The 15597-nt window shown below is 29.7% G+C and overlaps 1 protein-coding gene and 1 long non-coding RNA gene across 4 annotated transcripts in view; one reads left to right on the top strand and one right to left on the bottom strand.

Moving 5' to 3' along the window:
- LOC126744665 (uncharacterized) overlaps positions 1 to 1396 on the bottom strand; it is a 30968-nt gene extending 29572 nt beyond the window's left edge. The window contains exon 1 of the long non-coding RNA XR_007663277.1: positions 1200 to 1396. This is a non-coding gene — a long non-coding RNA (uncharacterized LOC126744665). The remainder of the gene's footprint in view (positions 1 to 1199) is intronic.
- LOC126744656 (uncharacterized) overlaps positions 1 to 15597 on the top strand; it is a 113806-nt gene that overhangs the window by 64077 nt on the left and 34132 nt on the right. For all 3 annotated transcript variants that reach the window (XM_050452176.1, XM_050452175.1, XM_050452174.1), the window contains 3 exons: positions 10973 to 11236; positions 11747 to 11803; positions 11859 to 11921. In XM_050452176.1, the coding sequence (XP_050308133.1) occupies positions 11192 to 11236; positions 11747 to 11803; positions 11859 to 11921 (165 nt within the window). In that variant the 5' untranslated portion in view covers positions 10973 to 11191. The remainder of the gene's footprint in view (positions 1 to 10972; positions 11237 to 11746; positions 11804 to 11858; positions 11922 to 15597) is intronic.

Below are 15597 nucleotides of genomic sequence, written 5' to 3'. Positions count from 1 at the left end.
ATAGTAAAACTTTTTGAAGTTAAAGTTTTAGTTTCTGGTACCTTTATAACCAAGACCGTTCCTCTATCTTCAATAACATCAATGGTCATTTTGACCAACTCATCTCGTCTTAAACCTCCAAAAACACCCATTACCAATATGACTTTGTGTACCAAGTAGATATCATCAGGAGCCTTCTTAATAAATTTTATTATTTGTTCTCCTTCCAAAACTTTAGACTTCTTCGGGACATAACAACTTCTTATATCCTTTCGACTTAACTTTTAAAAAAGATATGAGACGATGGTATTGCGAGATGTCTATATTTTTATAGACCATTAACGTAGACCTTAGGGTAGAATACTTGGTCTAGAGATAGTTCGGACTGTTTTTTTCCGACTAAAAATATTAAAATTTGTTAAACATATGTACCTAAGTAAAATCTGTATTGTTGTGACAAATTCATTCTAAAGAGAGAAGTAGATCAGAGTATTCTCAAAATTAATTAATGATTTAAAATATTTGATATTCATGTATTTTCTATGATTAATTTACATAAAGATCACACCCCTTTAATTTTAAAAAAGTAACCTTTGAAATTTTTGTTATCTTTCAAAATAGTTTGTCAAACTATTAATAAACCGTCAAATCATATAAAAAGTATATAAAGTATTTTCGAATTGGGAAGAAATTTTAATGAGACTACATTGCTGAAAATTTGAAAGATAAGTATATTTTATTTTTAATTTAATTTAATTTTACTTTAATTACCTTGATAACGGTAGTAGATGTAACTACCGAAACGTTGGTTCAAATTAGGTATTTCTAAAAAAAGTAGGTCTTCTTGTTGTTTTTTATCGTTTTTTAATTGTAATATTCATAACAAAGTTAGGTAGGATATTGAAAAGAAGAAACGAGCTCAGAGATTAATAGATTGAACCTCAGCTCCTGGGTATATAAAAAATCTATTATACCTCAAGTAAGTTATTGTATTTAAAACTTATTGAACTTAAATTAAATTAAGTATATCGAACGGTATCGTTACAGATTTAAGTTCATATTTCTTTTAAATACGTGAATAAGTCTATTTTCTTCTTCTTTTCAATTGTTGAGCGTGTGAGATAAAAATTTCTAAATTGATTTTTGCTATAAGTGACGTAATACCCAATATAATAAGTAACTCATTATAGGTACCTATTAAAATAAAATCAATAACTTACCAGTTCCTGAAAATATGCCATTAGAACGGTTTCAGTTATTTGAACAATTGCGTTGGCATCTTTCCAAATACCAAATATGCCATACTCCCGATCATACTGTTGTCTTGATTTACCTGGCAAAAGCTTTTCGATCGCTTTTATGGCCTTTTCTCTTATATTTTGTGGAATTTCTTCCATTTTAAGCAAATATTTAAACAAAAAATGCCAACTGACTAACTGACAGAAACATCAAAGTCAAACTTAAATAATCACTCTTAAAAAATGACTCTCAAGTCACTTGATAAATTTCTGTAGGTAGGTACGTATACCTACCTGTACAGGTAGACCCTATTTTTTAATTAATTTTAAAATTATTTTTGTTCATAAAAATCAATCTTTAGGTTAAACATAGCGCATTGTATGCACCACGGGCATTGTTAGACTCTAATGCCCATCAGGCGGAAACCTAGCCCTCGGGCTACTATTTCGACCTTCCGGGCATTATTGTCCTTACAATGCCCTTGATACATAAATAGCTATAATATGTGAAGCATTCAAAAATTAGAAAAGCACAATTTTAAAGTTGTTTTTAAAATTCATCCTATGTGTATTTGTATAAAATTATTATATTTTTATGAAATAAAAAGCAAAATAATCTAAATGTAGAAGTTTTACGTTATTTTTGATAACGTCACATGTTTGTGAAAATAAAAACTAATAGCTAAAAAATACGGAATGAAATAGCTTGAAATTTAACATACTAACTTCTTATATCGTATGCTATTAAATCTAAATTGATCCGGGATGTTGTTAGTTGCTTAGAATATTGTACTTATGGGTACAATGTTCTAAGCAACGATGATTTAAAAAAATCTAAAATGCGAGCCGCGGGTTAAGGCTAGTACTAAATTAATAAAATCAAACTTTTGAAAAATTAGTTAAACAAAATAAATAAATTAACAGAGAATTTGAAAATTGTTCTGTTGGTAGTCAGTCAAAGTATTCGTTTACCAAATAGGGTATCTACATAGGTGACAAAATGCGTTCTAGAGATTGTGCGTAGGGACTGTGGGTCTAGTATCTATAATACTCGTTTTAGTGTGTATCGCTCTTATCAAAAATAAAAGTGATATATCTGAGTACTTAAGGAATATGAAAATTTTTTTGTTAGCCTGGACTAACCTAGTAACTGGCTATATGATTGGTTCAATAAAATGCGATAAAGACACTTAATACTATTTTAATCAATTAGTTTTGTGAATCCATAGGTATTAGATTTACGTACTCAGTTCCCTACAACCCAGAAATGAATGGTAGGGCTGAGAGACTCAATAGATTATAACCTGAAAAGGAAGGGCAATACTATTACAATCAAAGTTGTCTAAATAACATTAGGAGGAATCATTTTTTTGTGCAACTTATTTTTATTAAATTCTATATCAATTACTTCTTTGAACAATATATGTGATCTAAGTTGTTTCATAATGTAAAATTTTATTTCAAAAATTTAAACGTTTTTAGTAGTTTACTGTCAGATACCTAAAAAAACCAAAAATTTCATATGCGTTTTTCATAGAAGTTTCACATGCGAATAATGGCTGTAGGGTTTAGGATCAAGCAAAATGTATAAACAATATAATTTTTGATGAATGAATCTTCGCACTGAAATAGATAGAGAAAAGAATAAAGACGAGAATGGAGTAAAAAAATATCAGAAAAAAAAGACTTCACTTTATTACGATGATTAAATTTTAAATAATCACTTTTAACATATGTCCTTTAATGCTTCATTTTTGATAGGTTAGTAAGAGTCAAACAGTCATCAAAAGCACAAATTTTGGAAAAATTATATATGTGAGGAAATTCTTCTCTTGAATGAAAAACAATACTTGAAAATATAACGGTTATAGATTGTAATCCTTTTAAATTAAATCACACTATGTAGGAAATAGAGTTAAGTATAAAGGTAGATTAGTTCCAAAGGGATTTCGGCCAAAAGAAAGATTTTTTTTTATTATTTTAAAAGTGGACATGAGAAAATTCTCGAAATTATTTTCAAGTTTCGTGTTTCACCGCGTTTCTGCCGAAAAAGACTAATAATTTCAAGAAAATACTGACAGTCAAAGCAAGCAAGTTTACAAATTCTAGAAAATGTAAAATCAACAGGGATAAGGATAAACAGGGATTTACCATAAAATAACATAAATAACCTAAATTGGGGCCAAAAGGGGGCCCTAAAACAAGATGAACTATTTCAAAACTAGACACTCTAGATGAATATATTAAGCTAAACGTAAGCTAAAGCTAAAGTAGAACCCTAAATAAACCCTACTAATCAACTTTTAACTACAAAATACGAATAAAACAGTAGAAAAACTAGTACAATAATTTACGTATTTACATTCTCATATTAATTTGATACGTAATTATTATGAAATATTAATTTATGATAAATAAATCGTCCCTTGGCAAAAAGATCTGTCCCGCGATTTTCAACAATCGATATTCTTTAACTACCGACAAAAGAAGCCAAGAGTGCGAAAAACCAGTCAACCTAAAGTTATTTAATAAGGGAACTAAAAAAAACACAAAAAAAGATCCTCAAGTTGAATAAATTATTACAGAAAGAATAATAACATATTTGCACGAGTGTGCGCTAAGAGTCAATATAAGGAATTAATATTATAATATATTTTTATTTATAATATTACTTTCCCATTATAATTAATTAAAAGCTTAAGGCTAGAGGGAGGCGGAAGAAACGGCGAATGGCGAGAGACGAATGATGGACGGTCCCGACAGTTTTTAATAATGTATACTTGTATATATTTTAAATTAAAAAGCGAATGTGTGCACCATTATTGTTAAAAAAGGTAAAAAGGAAAAAACAAAACAAAAATTAATATACATATTCTTTAGTTACGAGCCTATAGTTGAGTCTGCAGGCGTATTAATTTTACATGCTTTTCAAAAATTATTTAACGTAAAATATTGTATTGTATTTGGAAGGTCATTTAGGATTCTTAGGATTATTTTCAGAAGGTCAGTAAAGAATGTATTGAATTTTATCAAAATAATACCATAAATAATATAAAACTTAATTTCCAGCTTTTGGACCAAGACAATATGATTAAAATAATCTCGACTATTAAATCAAATGCAACGGGAATCGATGGTATTTCTATAAAAGATATAAAATTGTGTTTGCCTTTTTGCTTAAGTCCTTTATTGCATATTATTAACGAATGTATTCTTCAACAAAAGTTTCCAAATGTGTGGAAAAGGGCAATTATTAAACCGATTCCAAAAAATTCAAATCCAAAAGAGCATAAAGATCTCAGACCAATTAGTATTCTACCAGCATCATCTAAAATTCTGGAAAAACATATTTTTAATCAAATTTCAAATTTTGTTGATAAACATAAAATTATCCCCGATTGTCAATCCGGTTTCAGAAAAAACTTTAGCACGTCTACAAGTTTGGTGGGTATTTTAAATGATATTAGGGTAAATGAGGAGAATGGTCAGCCAACATGTATGGCCTTATTGGACTTTAGTAGGGCTTTTGACACGATTAACCATGATATGTTATTGGCAAAATTAAAATATATTGGTATTTCAGAGAGCGGTGTAAATTTTTTCAAGGATTATTTGCGTAATAGAGACAGTTGTGTTATGGTGGTTCGGCAGTCTGAAAAGCATTACTCAGAATTTACACCTTTTAACCAGGGAGTACCTCAAGGCTCTATAGTATCGCCGTTACTTTTCTCTATTTACGTGGCTGATATGTACAAAGTAATAAAACACGCCACTTTGCAACAATATGCCGATGATTCCCAAGTTTATATTCCAATTCACCTTAATAATATAAATCTATTCTATCAAAATTTTAATAGTGATTTAATTAGTCTACATAAATACGCAGAAAATCATAATCTTAAGCTTAATGCCACAAAATCTAAAATTCTTATTATGTGCTCCAACTTTAATATAAGGCAAAGGCTCGAACACAACTTATCCTTAAATCCTATATCTATTGATAATACTTCAATTCCTGTTGTTTCCGAGGCAAAAAATTTAGGCATTATATTTGACAGCTCTCTCTCTTTTGAATTACACATAAAAAATAAAACGAAAACTGCTTATTTACGTTTAAAAAAACTTTTTAAGTTTAAGCGAAATTTATCGGCAAAACAAAAGTACTTATTGTGCGATAGTCTTATTTTGTCATTGTTTGATTATGGTGACGTAGTCTATGGAAATTCTTTATCTTCACAAAATAAAAAAATTATACAAAAAGTCCAAAATTCCTGTATGAGATTCTCTTATAGTATCCCCTACAGAAACCATATATCGCCTTATCTCAATAATAATAAAATATTAAATATGAACAATAGAAGAAAGCTACATATGTATAATTTTGTATATCGCATAGTAAATAATAATCAACCATTTAATTTAAGAAGTCAGTTTCAAGAATTCGAACATGCGCATGCCACACGAAATAACGTTTTTATCGTACCATTGCATAGAAGCGCAGCATTTCAACGTTCTTTTAAGTATGTAGCTGTTCAAATGTGGAATGGCTTAAACAATGACATAAAGCAAATGCCCTTGGGAGCTTTCTCTGGTCAAATAAAATCTAAACTACTTATGGAACAAATAATTGGCAATTAATTCAAGTAGGGTGATATATAAAATGTGATAATGCGTATAATAACATAATACAAGAAATAGTAACATGTAACAGAAGATATACATGTGTATATAATATGCTAATTTTCAGTGGAATGTTCGGAGATTATATTTTAAAATCCCGTTTTTAGTTTTATTTTTTCTTTTTCCGCAACATACATACGTATATTTTTTAATAGCCTAGGCCGATGCACGCATCTTGGGGTTATTTTTTTGGGGTCTTTTTTCGCCTCGTCTGTCCTCTCTCCTTGCGCTCGTCCGTTGTCGCACTGCCGCTGCCTGTCTTAAAATCTTAGGTTAATTAATTCTATATCTTACTTTGCATTCCTATATAAAAACGTTATTTTTATTTTTGTAAAATTGTTTTTGTAAATTGTAAAGGGCTTTTTCATCCCTTCTTTGCTTGTGCTAACAAGGGAAAACGGTTTTATAATCGAGAGAATAGTCCTATTTGTCAATGTAATTTTTTTTCTTTGTAATTTTTATTGACCTATAAAACTGTACATTTTGACAAATAAACCATTTTTGATTTTGATTTTGATTTGATTTTGATTTGATTTAAAATCTTAGACGCCCTGTATGTAAATAATTTTTGAAAGTTTGTCTAAAGATGAGCGTTTTTTCTCTTTTTTTGCAAAAATGTTTTTGTTTTAAATTAATTTTTCGTTGTAAATATTTAGTTACTAACTTTGGTTTGTAGTTTAGGCTCGTATTCAGTTTTTCTTAGAATAAATTAATAACAACTTCATAAAACTTACAGAAAATACTTACCCATTAGGTTATTACTTAACAGATAGGGTAAGTATAAAGTAACATAATTAGTTATATAAAATAATACATAAGCCAAAATGCAAATTTACAAATCTAAAATTTCAACAATTTTGAAATTTAAATGCATTGGATACACACGCACAACAAAAAACTGCTGGTCGCGTGCCGAATAGAGATAATAATAGTTCTTTTATTTCAAATAGTAAGAACATATTATAAGTGCCGGCAATTGTGCAGGTGTACGTCGCAAGGAGATCAAACAATTTTTTTAATGTCCCGGAGCCTCTTTGAATGAGTATCTTTGGCTATGCCGAATTTTTTTGGGAAGTTGTAAAATGCCATATTTTCAGCACCTTGCATTTCATAAATCATATATGGATAGATATGGAAGATATAACATGTGGACCATCAACATTCTTAGAATTTTGTTTAGAATCTAGAAAATCTAATAACATATTGAGGGTTTTTGAGCATAATATCGCAAGGGTTATTGCGCTAGCTTTTAAAAGTAGTAAGCTAGCCTGTGCTGCTGCGGTCAATTTTTTTTATAACTTAGATCAAGTAATAATATAATAACACGGTTCTAACTGTATGGCTGAATTTGATATTTGTGAAATAACTTGTGGAATAGAGTAAACCTCAAGCCTGGAAGCGTTCCAGCGAATTTTACCAAGAGTAATAGTAACAGTATATATTTTTTTTAGTAAAAAATTAAGAAATTTTAAACAAAAAAAGTTTAAAAAAAATCGGTCTACTCAAAGCCGATATTCAGCAATTTTTTTCACTCAAAATAAAAATTCTCCTATTACTTTATTTCACAAGTGGCATGAATTCTGGTCGGATCTTTTTTATGTGGAAATATTTGTAGATTATTACGATAGTGTTTTGGTTATTGAAAGTTTTTTGGAAGAAAATTAATTTTGAAGTAGCTGTGACGCCCTCTAGCGGCTAACTAATAAACTTGAAAATATTTAGCATTTTTTAGGCCATTTTTATAGTAATTTCCTTTAAGGTTCTATGATTTTAGTTTCTGAGATACAGCCACTTACCTCGCATAGCCACCCGGTACAAAATAAAATAAACATACAATTTTAATTATTAGTTATTAGTAGGGAAATGCCGTCAGGGTTGGGATACTTTAGAGTTTCCTCTGTAGCTTTTATTTAAATTAAAAATGGGTCAATATTTCAGCTGTTTTATATAAAAGTTAAATCGATGTCAAGAAAGTTTTTCATTGGACAAAGTACCAAGCATTATTTGAAAAAGGTATTAACTAAATTAAAAAGAAAAAACAAAAATTAGGTCAGGCTAGGAGACACTGACAAAAGTCTTCAAAATTTGTGACAATTTTATTTATTGTGAACAAATTCGGAATCAAATTTGTTTATTCGTTCCACAATACAAACTTCTGACGTGGAAACATTAGTCAGATTCATGTCAAGTCAGATACATGTCCACCGTAAGGTGCAAAGCTATCGATTTAACTTTGCTAAAAATCTTTTTCTTAGGTTGCTTTTAAAAAATGAAAATCAAAAATTTGGTAAAGCTTAGACGCTTATTTAGAGAATTAAACAACCTAGGTGCAACATAAAAAAATACCGTTTGAAAAGGGCACTGCGATGACATGCTGGATATTTATTAGGGTGTTGTATCGAGCTTTTAGATTGTGCTGCAGATCTACAAATAAGCTTTTGCGAAGCTTGTTATTAATGTAATTTTTTTATGGAAAAACTAAATTTTAGAATGATGGTATAGACAAAACTGCATGTATTAAGAGAAAAGACCTCAAATAAAAATATGTGTCTAACTGAAAGATAATTCTTCTTTTTAAATCTAAACAACTTATCGTTCTTTGCAGTTTTTATTCTTAAAGTAATATACTTTATTAAATTTTATGATTTGATCTAGAGTATCCTCGTAAGCAAACATGTTTTTCATACGCTGATTGAATCGGTTTCCCTTCCAACAATTTAACCGCACGCTACTATTACATGAGAATTTTAAATTGTTTATACATAATCACCTCACGTTAATTTTAGTGCATAAATTATTATCTGCTATTTGCTAACGTACATTTTCTAATAATGTAGTATGTCCATAATCTATTAATACTGTTTAAAAACATGAAAAATGGTTTTATAGCCTCTTATCAATTACTAAATATTGTAATCTTTTCCCATTAGACAAACTTCACTTTTAGTTTTATATTTTGCAAATACGTTTAAAGGTTTCATTACGCATCATAACGCATTAATGTTGACATTTATCGTTTTAGAAATTTTATGAAATTGGCATAATATCTAATTTTGTAACAAATTAGATAATTAAGAGATAATTAATGTATAAAATACTTTGGAAACCAATTTAATTAAAAATACCTATTTTAAAAAAGATAAGTTTTCTTGCAAGTTATATAATGCTTGTTATGCGTTATTCGTATAAATAAACTTTTTTAAAATAAAAATTATTTCCTTTTGATTTATGTAAAAATAAATTGGGAACATTTTTTCGAAAACGCGATCTTTAATTTTTTTTCTTTCTCACTGTTTTAGTCAGCAGAAAAAATCTACTAGTTTCCTAATTTAGCCGACCCTATACCTTAAATATCAAGAAAGATACCAATAATACTAAGTTGTACGACCGAGCTGCATGCCATATATGTTAAATTTTTTAATTTCTAAGAATATATAGGCTTTGCAAAATGAAGTATATTATAGTATTTTCTTAAGCATAAACTTTTTAATATTAAGCAGAAACACGTAAGGGCGAACTTATTCGGTTTTAAGACGTCGCTGAACGGGTTACTCTTCGGATTTTTCAAAAACAATTTTCTCATTTATACTAAATGGGGGTGAATTTATACCAGTTTAGTCTAGTATCCAATAAAAATCTAAAATTAAAAAGATATAAATATATTTTTCTTGCATTATTGTAACGTAATTCAGGAATACACTCCTTCTGAAAGAGACTTACTCCAGGAATACACTTTTACGGCTAGAAAACACGTTTTATTAGCAAAGTCAAAAGTTCCAACTGACTCGCGTTGACTATCGTTTATTTGCAAGGTAAACACATTAAAGTGAGGTTAGCTGGAGGTGAGGACGTGATTGACAGAACTTTGCCAAATACAAAATTAAACGTCCTCCTGTATAAGGTTACGTGTGTTTTTTTTTAAGAAGGTATTAAGGGTGGTGGACATATTGATTTAACCTAAAACTATTTAAAAATCTATTCTAAAAGTGACACTCTACCTGGTAAAAATTACTGTTAGTACCCGAAAGAACAAAAAGAGAGAAAATTCACTGAAAATGTACATCGTCTACTCTACAGCTTAAAAATGCCAATTTTTTAATCAAAAGGGTATGAGTACTCCTTAAGAAGCCCGTAACTAGTACCACCAAATGGAATAAAAATATCTTCGGGGAGTGAATAGACAACTTTTTTTAACTAAGTCCCTATAGAAGAATTATCTATGTTTGCAGTCGTCAATAGATCGATTTGTCATCGATTTATTCGAGTTGATATTTTTCCAAAATTCTTAAAGGCTTTCGAATTTTTTTCCTTTTTAAATGGCAACTTTTAAAAAATCGTTTGTGGAGACTGCGACTATGAGGCAGGTTTGTAAATTCGAAACTCAGAAACTGGAAATTTTAAAATCTCACATATAGCAAGGAGCATTTTTTCATTTAAGAAGAATATTATGCTCTGGCCATTCAACAGCTTGTGAAAAGTCAATAATCTGTTCCAGAAGGGCCAATTTCTTCTTCTTTAATGACGTCAACTGCCTGTAAGATATTATTGACTTTTTTCTTTAACATGCAGTACCGATTATAGCGATATCTCGATATCTATCTGGTGTACTACATACAAGGAAAAAAGAATAAGCCTGTTTACGCATACGGAAGGGCCGATAAAACGCGCAGCAATAAAAAAAGTGACAAAGAAGGAAATTGTACCTAGATTGACATGACAAGGCAGAGATGTTTTTAAATTGTCGAGAGCCCTTCGATGGGATAAATAAATAAATTATTTGTTTTTATTTAAACTATCTTTATTCGCTGGTACGCCAACCGATTTAAATTTTGTGGTACTCTTGAATAGATATTTTAATACTGCTTACAATATATCACACGATGGGGATTCCCACTTGACATATCAAATAGAGATTACCTGGAGATGAGGAGGTGATTGACAGAACCTTTTCAAATATAAAATTAAACCTGCATATCTAAATTAACATAGTTTTTTTTGTATGTAGTTATTAATCGTGGTTTGTTTTGAAATAAAAGCACTCTATATATGTATAAAGATATTTATTTTTATTTTAGACTAGTACTTCGGCATCAGTTACAACTACTTCCACCATAAGCAGTACAGTCTCTTCCACCACAATTCCTAGTAAAATTAATCAAGTTCCGGATGAAAACAAAATATACAAAAATACTTTTAGTAATAAAATAAAAAATATTAGTGAAGAAATTGATGATTTAAATATCAAGGCTTCTCAAGAAGCCAATAGTAGTGAAGAATCTGAAGAGGGAGGGAACATGCTAACAGGTTTACTATCTGCGTTTTTGGGTGGTCTGAGTAAGGTAAAAAATTATCAAAATGTTTATGTTTTTCTTAAACAATTCAGTTAATGAACTTTTAATTTGTAAATATTTTTTGAAGTATTTCAGCTCAAAATAGTTATTTATGTAACAAGTGTGTAGTAAAATAAGCCCTTTTTGATGAATGAGAAACTTGTCGCATGATCCGCAGGCGAATGCAACAATTCCCATGAACAAAAAAAGGGAATTTTGCACACGTATAACATACAAAAATTTTCTACTACCGAAGAAAACATAAAAAAAATAAAAAATATCAAATTACTTTACGTAATCAAACGACTTTGCGGTAAAAAAAACGTCAAGACATTTGTTGACAAATTATAAATTAAATATCATATATCACTTTATACGCACTAGTGCGAAACTTTACACACCCTGGGAAGTGTGTAAAGTGAGCACTTTACGCACGGTAGTAGAGAAAAAAAATAGAGCTGTAAAAAATATGAAAATAATATTTTTTAAATAAAATTAATAAGAATATAATATTTTTAGCCTGACGGCAGTATAGACTTAGAAGCTATTATTGGATTACTTGGAAGTTTAAGCACTGTAAGTATTTCATTAGTTTTTAGATTGCATTAATAATACCTATTATTTATTTTAGCAAAATCCGGATGGAACTTATGACTTTGATGGTTTGACACAGCTTTTAAGAAGCTTTTTTGGAGTAAGTTTTATGTTCTTTAGAATTAATAAAAAGTTAAATTAAATAAAAACTTAACAATTAAAAAATGATTAATAAATATTTAATTTAATTTAATAGTTCTCATTGTCTATATACAAAAGTTTTATTATAATTAATTGATCTTACACGATGTCCTATAATGCTCAGGTTGAGGTAGGAATATAAACAATGTATGTATGTATAAATATGTCATTTATAATTTGTATTCAGTCCAGGTTACTCATAGGAAAAGACAAGTTCAAAAGTTCGTGCCGACTAGTACATAGCTAACTACGGATATAACCTAGATTTACAACATTTCTATCACAGTTAGTATAAGATACCTGTTAAAGACTGGCAGTGATATTTTGTCATTTCTGTTTTACGGAGTGTTGGTTAAAAACTTTCGAATTAACCCAAATTAAATATGCAATATCTCATATTTTTTAATGAAACACCCGGTATATTTTTAGATTATTAAATTTATTTATAAAATACCTTAATTTTTTGTCAAATATATTATATCTAAGCCTAACAAGCATATTTTGGAAATTTTAAATAGGATTGCTTAGAGAAAAAAAAATCAATAATAATAATAATGTGCAGTTATTTTTCAAGACTCAAAAGATTATTGTCAATCGTTTTAATAGCACTTTTTAACTACTAAGTCTGCCTTTCTCCTCTAATTAATCGATCTAATATAAATATTTATTGAATCAGTTAAAATTTTTAATTTTAATTATTCGTGATTAATATTCCACTTAAGGAATTTATTGATATGATCGCACAGGGAGCTACTAAAAAAATATTTTAGCTTATAAAATTTATGGTCATGGTCAAATGTATCTGAAAAAAAGACATCCCCAATCATAAGTAATTTAAAATCTAAAGGACAAATTCAAAAAAATGAGAAAATTTAATGTATGAAAAATATGAACATGTAAAGCCAGATACAAATGAAGATAATAAGATTGTGGTAATTTTAGGTGATATTGAGGACCTCAAAACACTAGAAAACTAACTAGAGAGTAGCATTTTAGTACATGATCAATTTTCTATATGTTAAGAATCAAAAAAAGTCATTCTTATTATATCCAATTATTACAAGAATTATAATAATTGCAGGATTATGAAAATAGGATCGGCTTTTGTCAGTGGGCGCAAAATAGAATGCACCAGCCTAACTTTTTTGATTTTGTGCTTTTTTTTAGGTGAAATTACATTTTATAGTAATGGCAGTAATAATAAGCACAATATTTATTATTATAAAACTAGTAATCTATATTTTACTAGAGAAATTCGTCACCAACAAAGATGGTCGCTTAATGTTTGAGGAGAAATTATAGGGTAATGCGTTATTCCAGCGCATTTTTTTGATACGTATCTTATAAGTACAATATACCTTAACTTCTTGCAAAATAACTTAAACCTCCTTTTTCAAGGGTTGCCCCATTAGGTTCGGGAAAGGATCTGGTTTCAGCATGATACGGCTCTAGCTCATTACAGTCAAGCTGTTTCAAATTTTATAAATGAGCATGGATAGGTCTAGGTGGACCAGTACCTTAGCCAGCAGGGTCTTCCGATTTAACCAAAGTTGATTTTTTTGTGGGGATATGTGAAGGAAAAAATATACCAAGGGACCATGATGATGAATGAAAATATGAAAATCAAATAGTCCTATGGTTGGAACCTTTGGTGTGATGCTCAAATTACGAAAGCATCTTCGGGAGAAGATGCTAACATAATTAACATAACAAAACTAAACTAAAACTACTAACAAATCTCCTTATATACTAATGATATAACTAATAGAGCGGAAAAAGCAATGAAGCATGGCCAAACAAATCTTAAACACTAACCAAACTATATAATTGGCTATAAGGGATTGGACCTTTATCCCTGTTAAGAATGTTTTTTTGATTCTTAAATATTGCTAAACTTTCGTATGCATCTAATTTTCTATTGTTATTAATTGGTGTAAGTAATTTTAAGTTGTTTGTCCCTACAAACTGACTAGTATTTAAAACATGTTCAGCCAAACTTGACTTTTCATCTCTTCCATATTTCACTTGAGTTACATGTTCTTTAAATCTGACATTAATTGATCTTCTGGTTTGTCCTATGTACTTTTTATCACAATCATTGCAGTTAATCTCATAGATCCCAGACTTTTCATTGGTCTTAATTTTATCTTTTGGGTTTCCTAAAAGATTTCGTAACTTGGTTGAACTCTGATAGACCATTCTTAGACCTAAGTCTTTTAAAACATTATCAAAGCCTCTCGTCAAGGTAGGATCGTATGGTTGATCGTATTGTTGCAATACCATATCCTTCATGCTCAATTATTTTTTGAAATTATATACAGAGCATTTTATTAAAAAAAAGGTTTTGGCGCTATCTTTGTCGTGTGCCTTGTTAACGTACCCTGTATTTTTAAATGTATTGTAACGAAACTTAGGAACACACTTTTGCCAAGTATATACTTTTATATCAGGACCACACTCTTCTTATTGGAAACGTCAAATTACAACTTTTATCTTACTCGCGTTGACAATCGCTATGAAATTTAACAGTGAGCTACAATCGGCTTTATGATGGTTTGAATTAATCCTGTATTTACCACCATCTCATCTTTACGGTGGTATATTTTTTCCGTTACAACAAAATTCTTTCCTAGACGTGGCAGCCGTTTTAATTTTATACTGGTGTTTGCTAACACTCAGCTTGCTCCCCATAGATGACTAGTGAAAGTTTTCTGGGATCTATCAAAGGCTTGAGGAATTAGTGTTTAAAGATGCCCTTCCTCATTACAATTTCAATAGCGGAATAGTCTTTTAGGTTTAAATTTAACTCTTTTAAATTACTTTTATTTAGGGGGGTCTTCGAGGTCACTCTCCAAAGTTACATTGTGTCTGATTCGGGTTTACATTTGAGTAGCTTAAAAAGCTGGAAGAAGGTTGAATCTCATTCATGTTCATATTCTACTAGTAAGATTGAAATTAGCTCTTCGAAAAGCTTAAGTATCTTTATTCTTAATATACAATCCCTAAGAAACAAGATGGATGAGCTTCATCTTTTGCTGGACACATGTAGTTTTCCTGATATTGTACTTCTGACTGAGCACTGGTTGAGGCCTTGTGAATGTTTTTTAATATCTGATTATGTTCCTATATCAAATTTTTGTCGTCAACAATCTATACATGGAGGAACCATGATCTTGGCTAGGCAAACAATTGAAACGATTTTTTGTAATATTGATAAGTATGGTAATCTTCTGTTAGAGAATGTTTTTGAATTCTCTCTTTCTTTTTGTAAGCGTTTTAATTTATATATTCTTTGTGTTTATAGGCCACCTACAGGAGATATTGCTATGTTTCTGGACAAGCTTGATTCTCTTTTATCCCAGTTGTCCCTACACTCTAAGGTTATATTGGCTGGTGACTTTAATATCAACTACACTGATGAAACCTTGCCACGTACTTATCTTTTAAGTATTTTAAATTCTTACGACTTAAAAATGCACGTTCTTTCTCCCACACAAATAACTTCTTCATCTGCAACTACAATTGACTATTTCTGTACAAATTTTGATGACGTTTTATGCACAGTACTCCCATCTGGTATTTTCGACCATGAAGCTATTCTTGCTAAAATGCCATATAATACTGTATTATCTTCA

This window comes from Anthonomus grandis, chromosome 14 (assembly GCF_022605725.1).
Source record: "Anthonomus grandis grandis chromosome 14, icAntGran1.3, whole genome shotgun sequence".
In the NCBI taxonomy this organism is placed as follows: Eukaryota; Metazoa; Arthropoda; class Insecta; order Coleoptera; family Curculionidae; genus Anthonomus; species Anthonomus grandis.
This window is presented reverse-complemented; position numbering and strand designations above follow the sequence as displayed.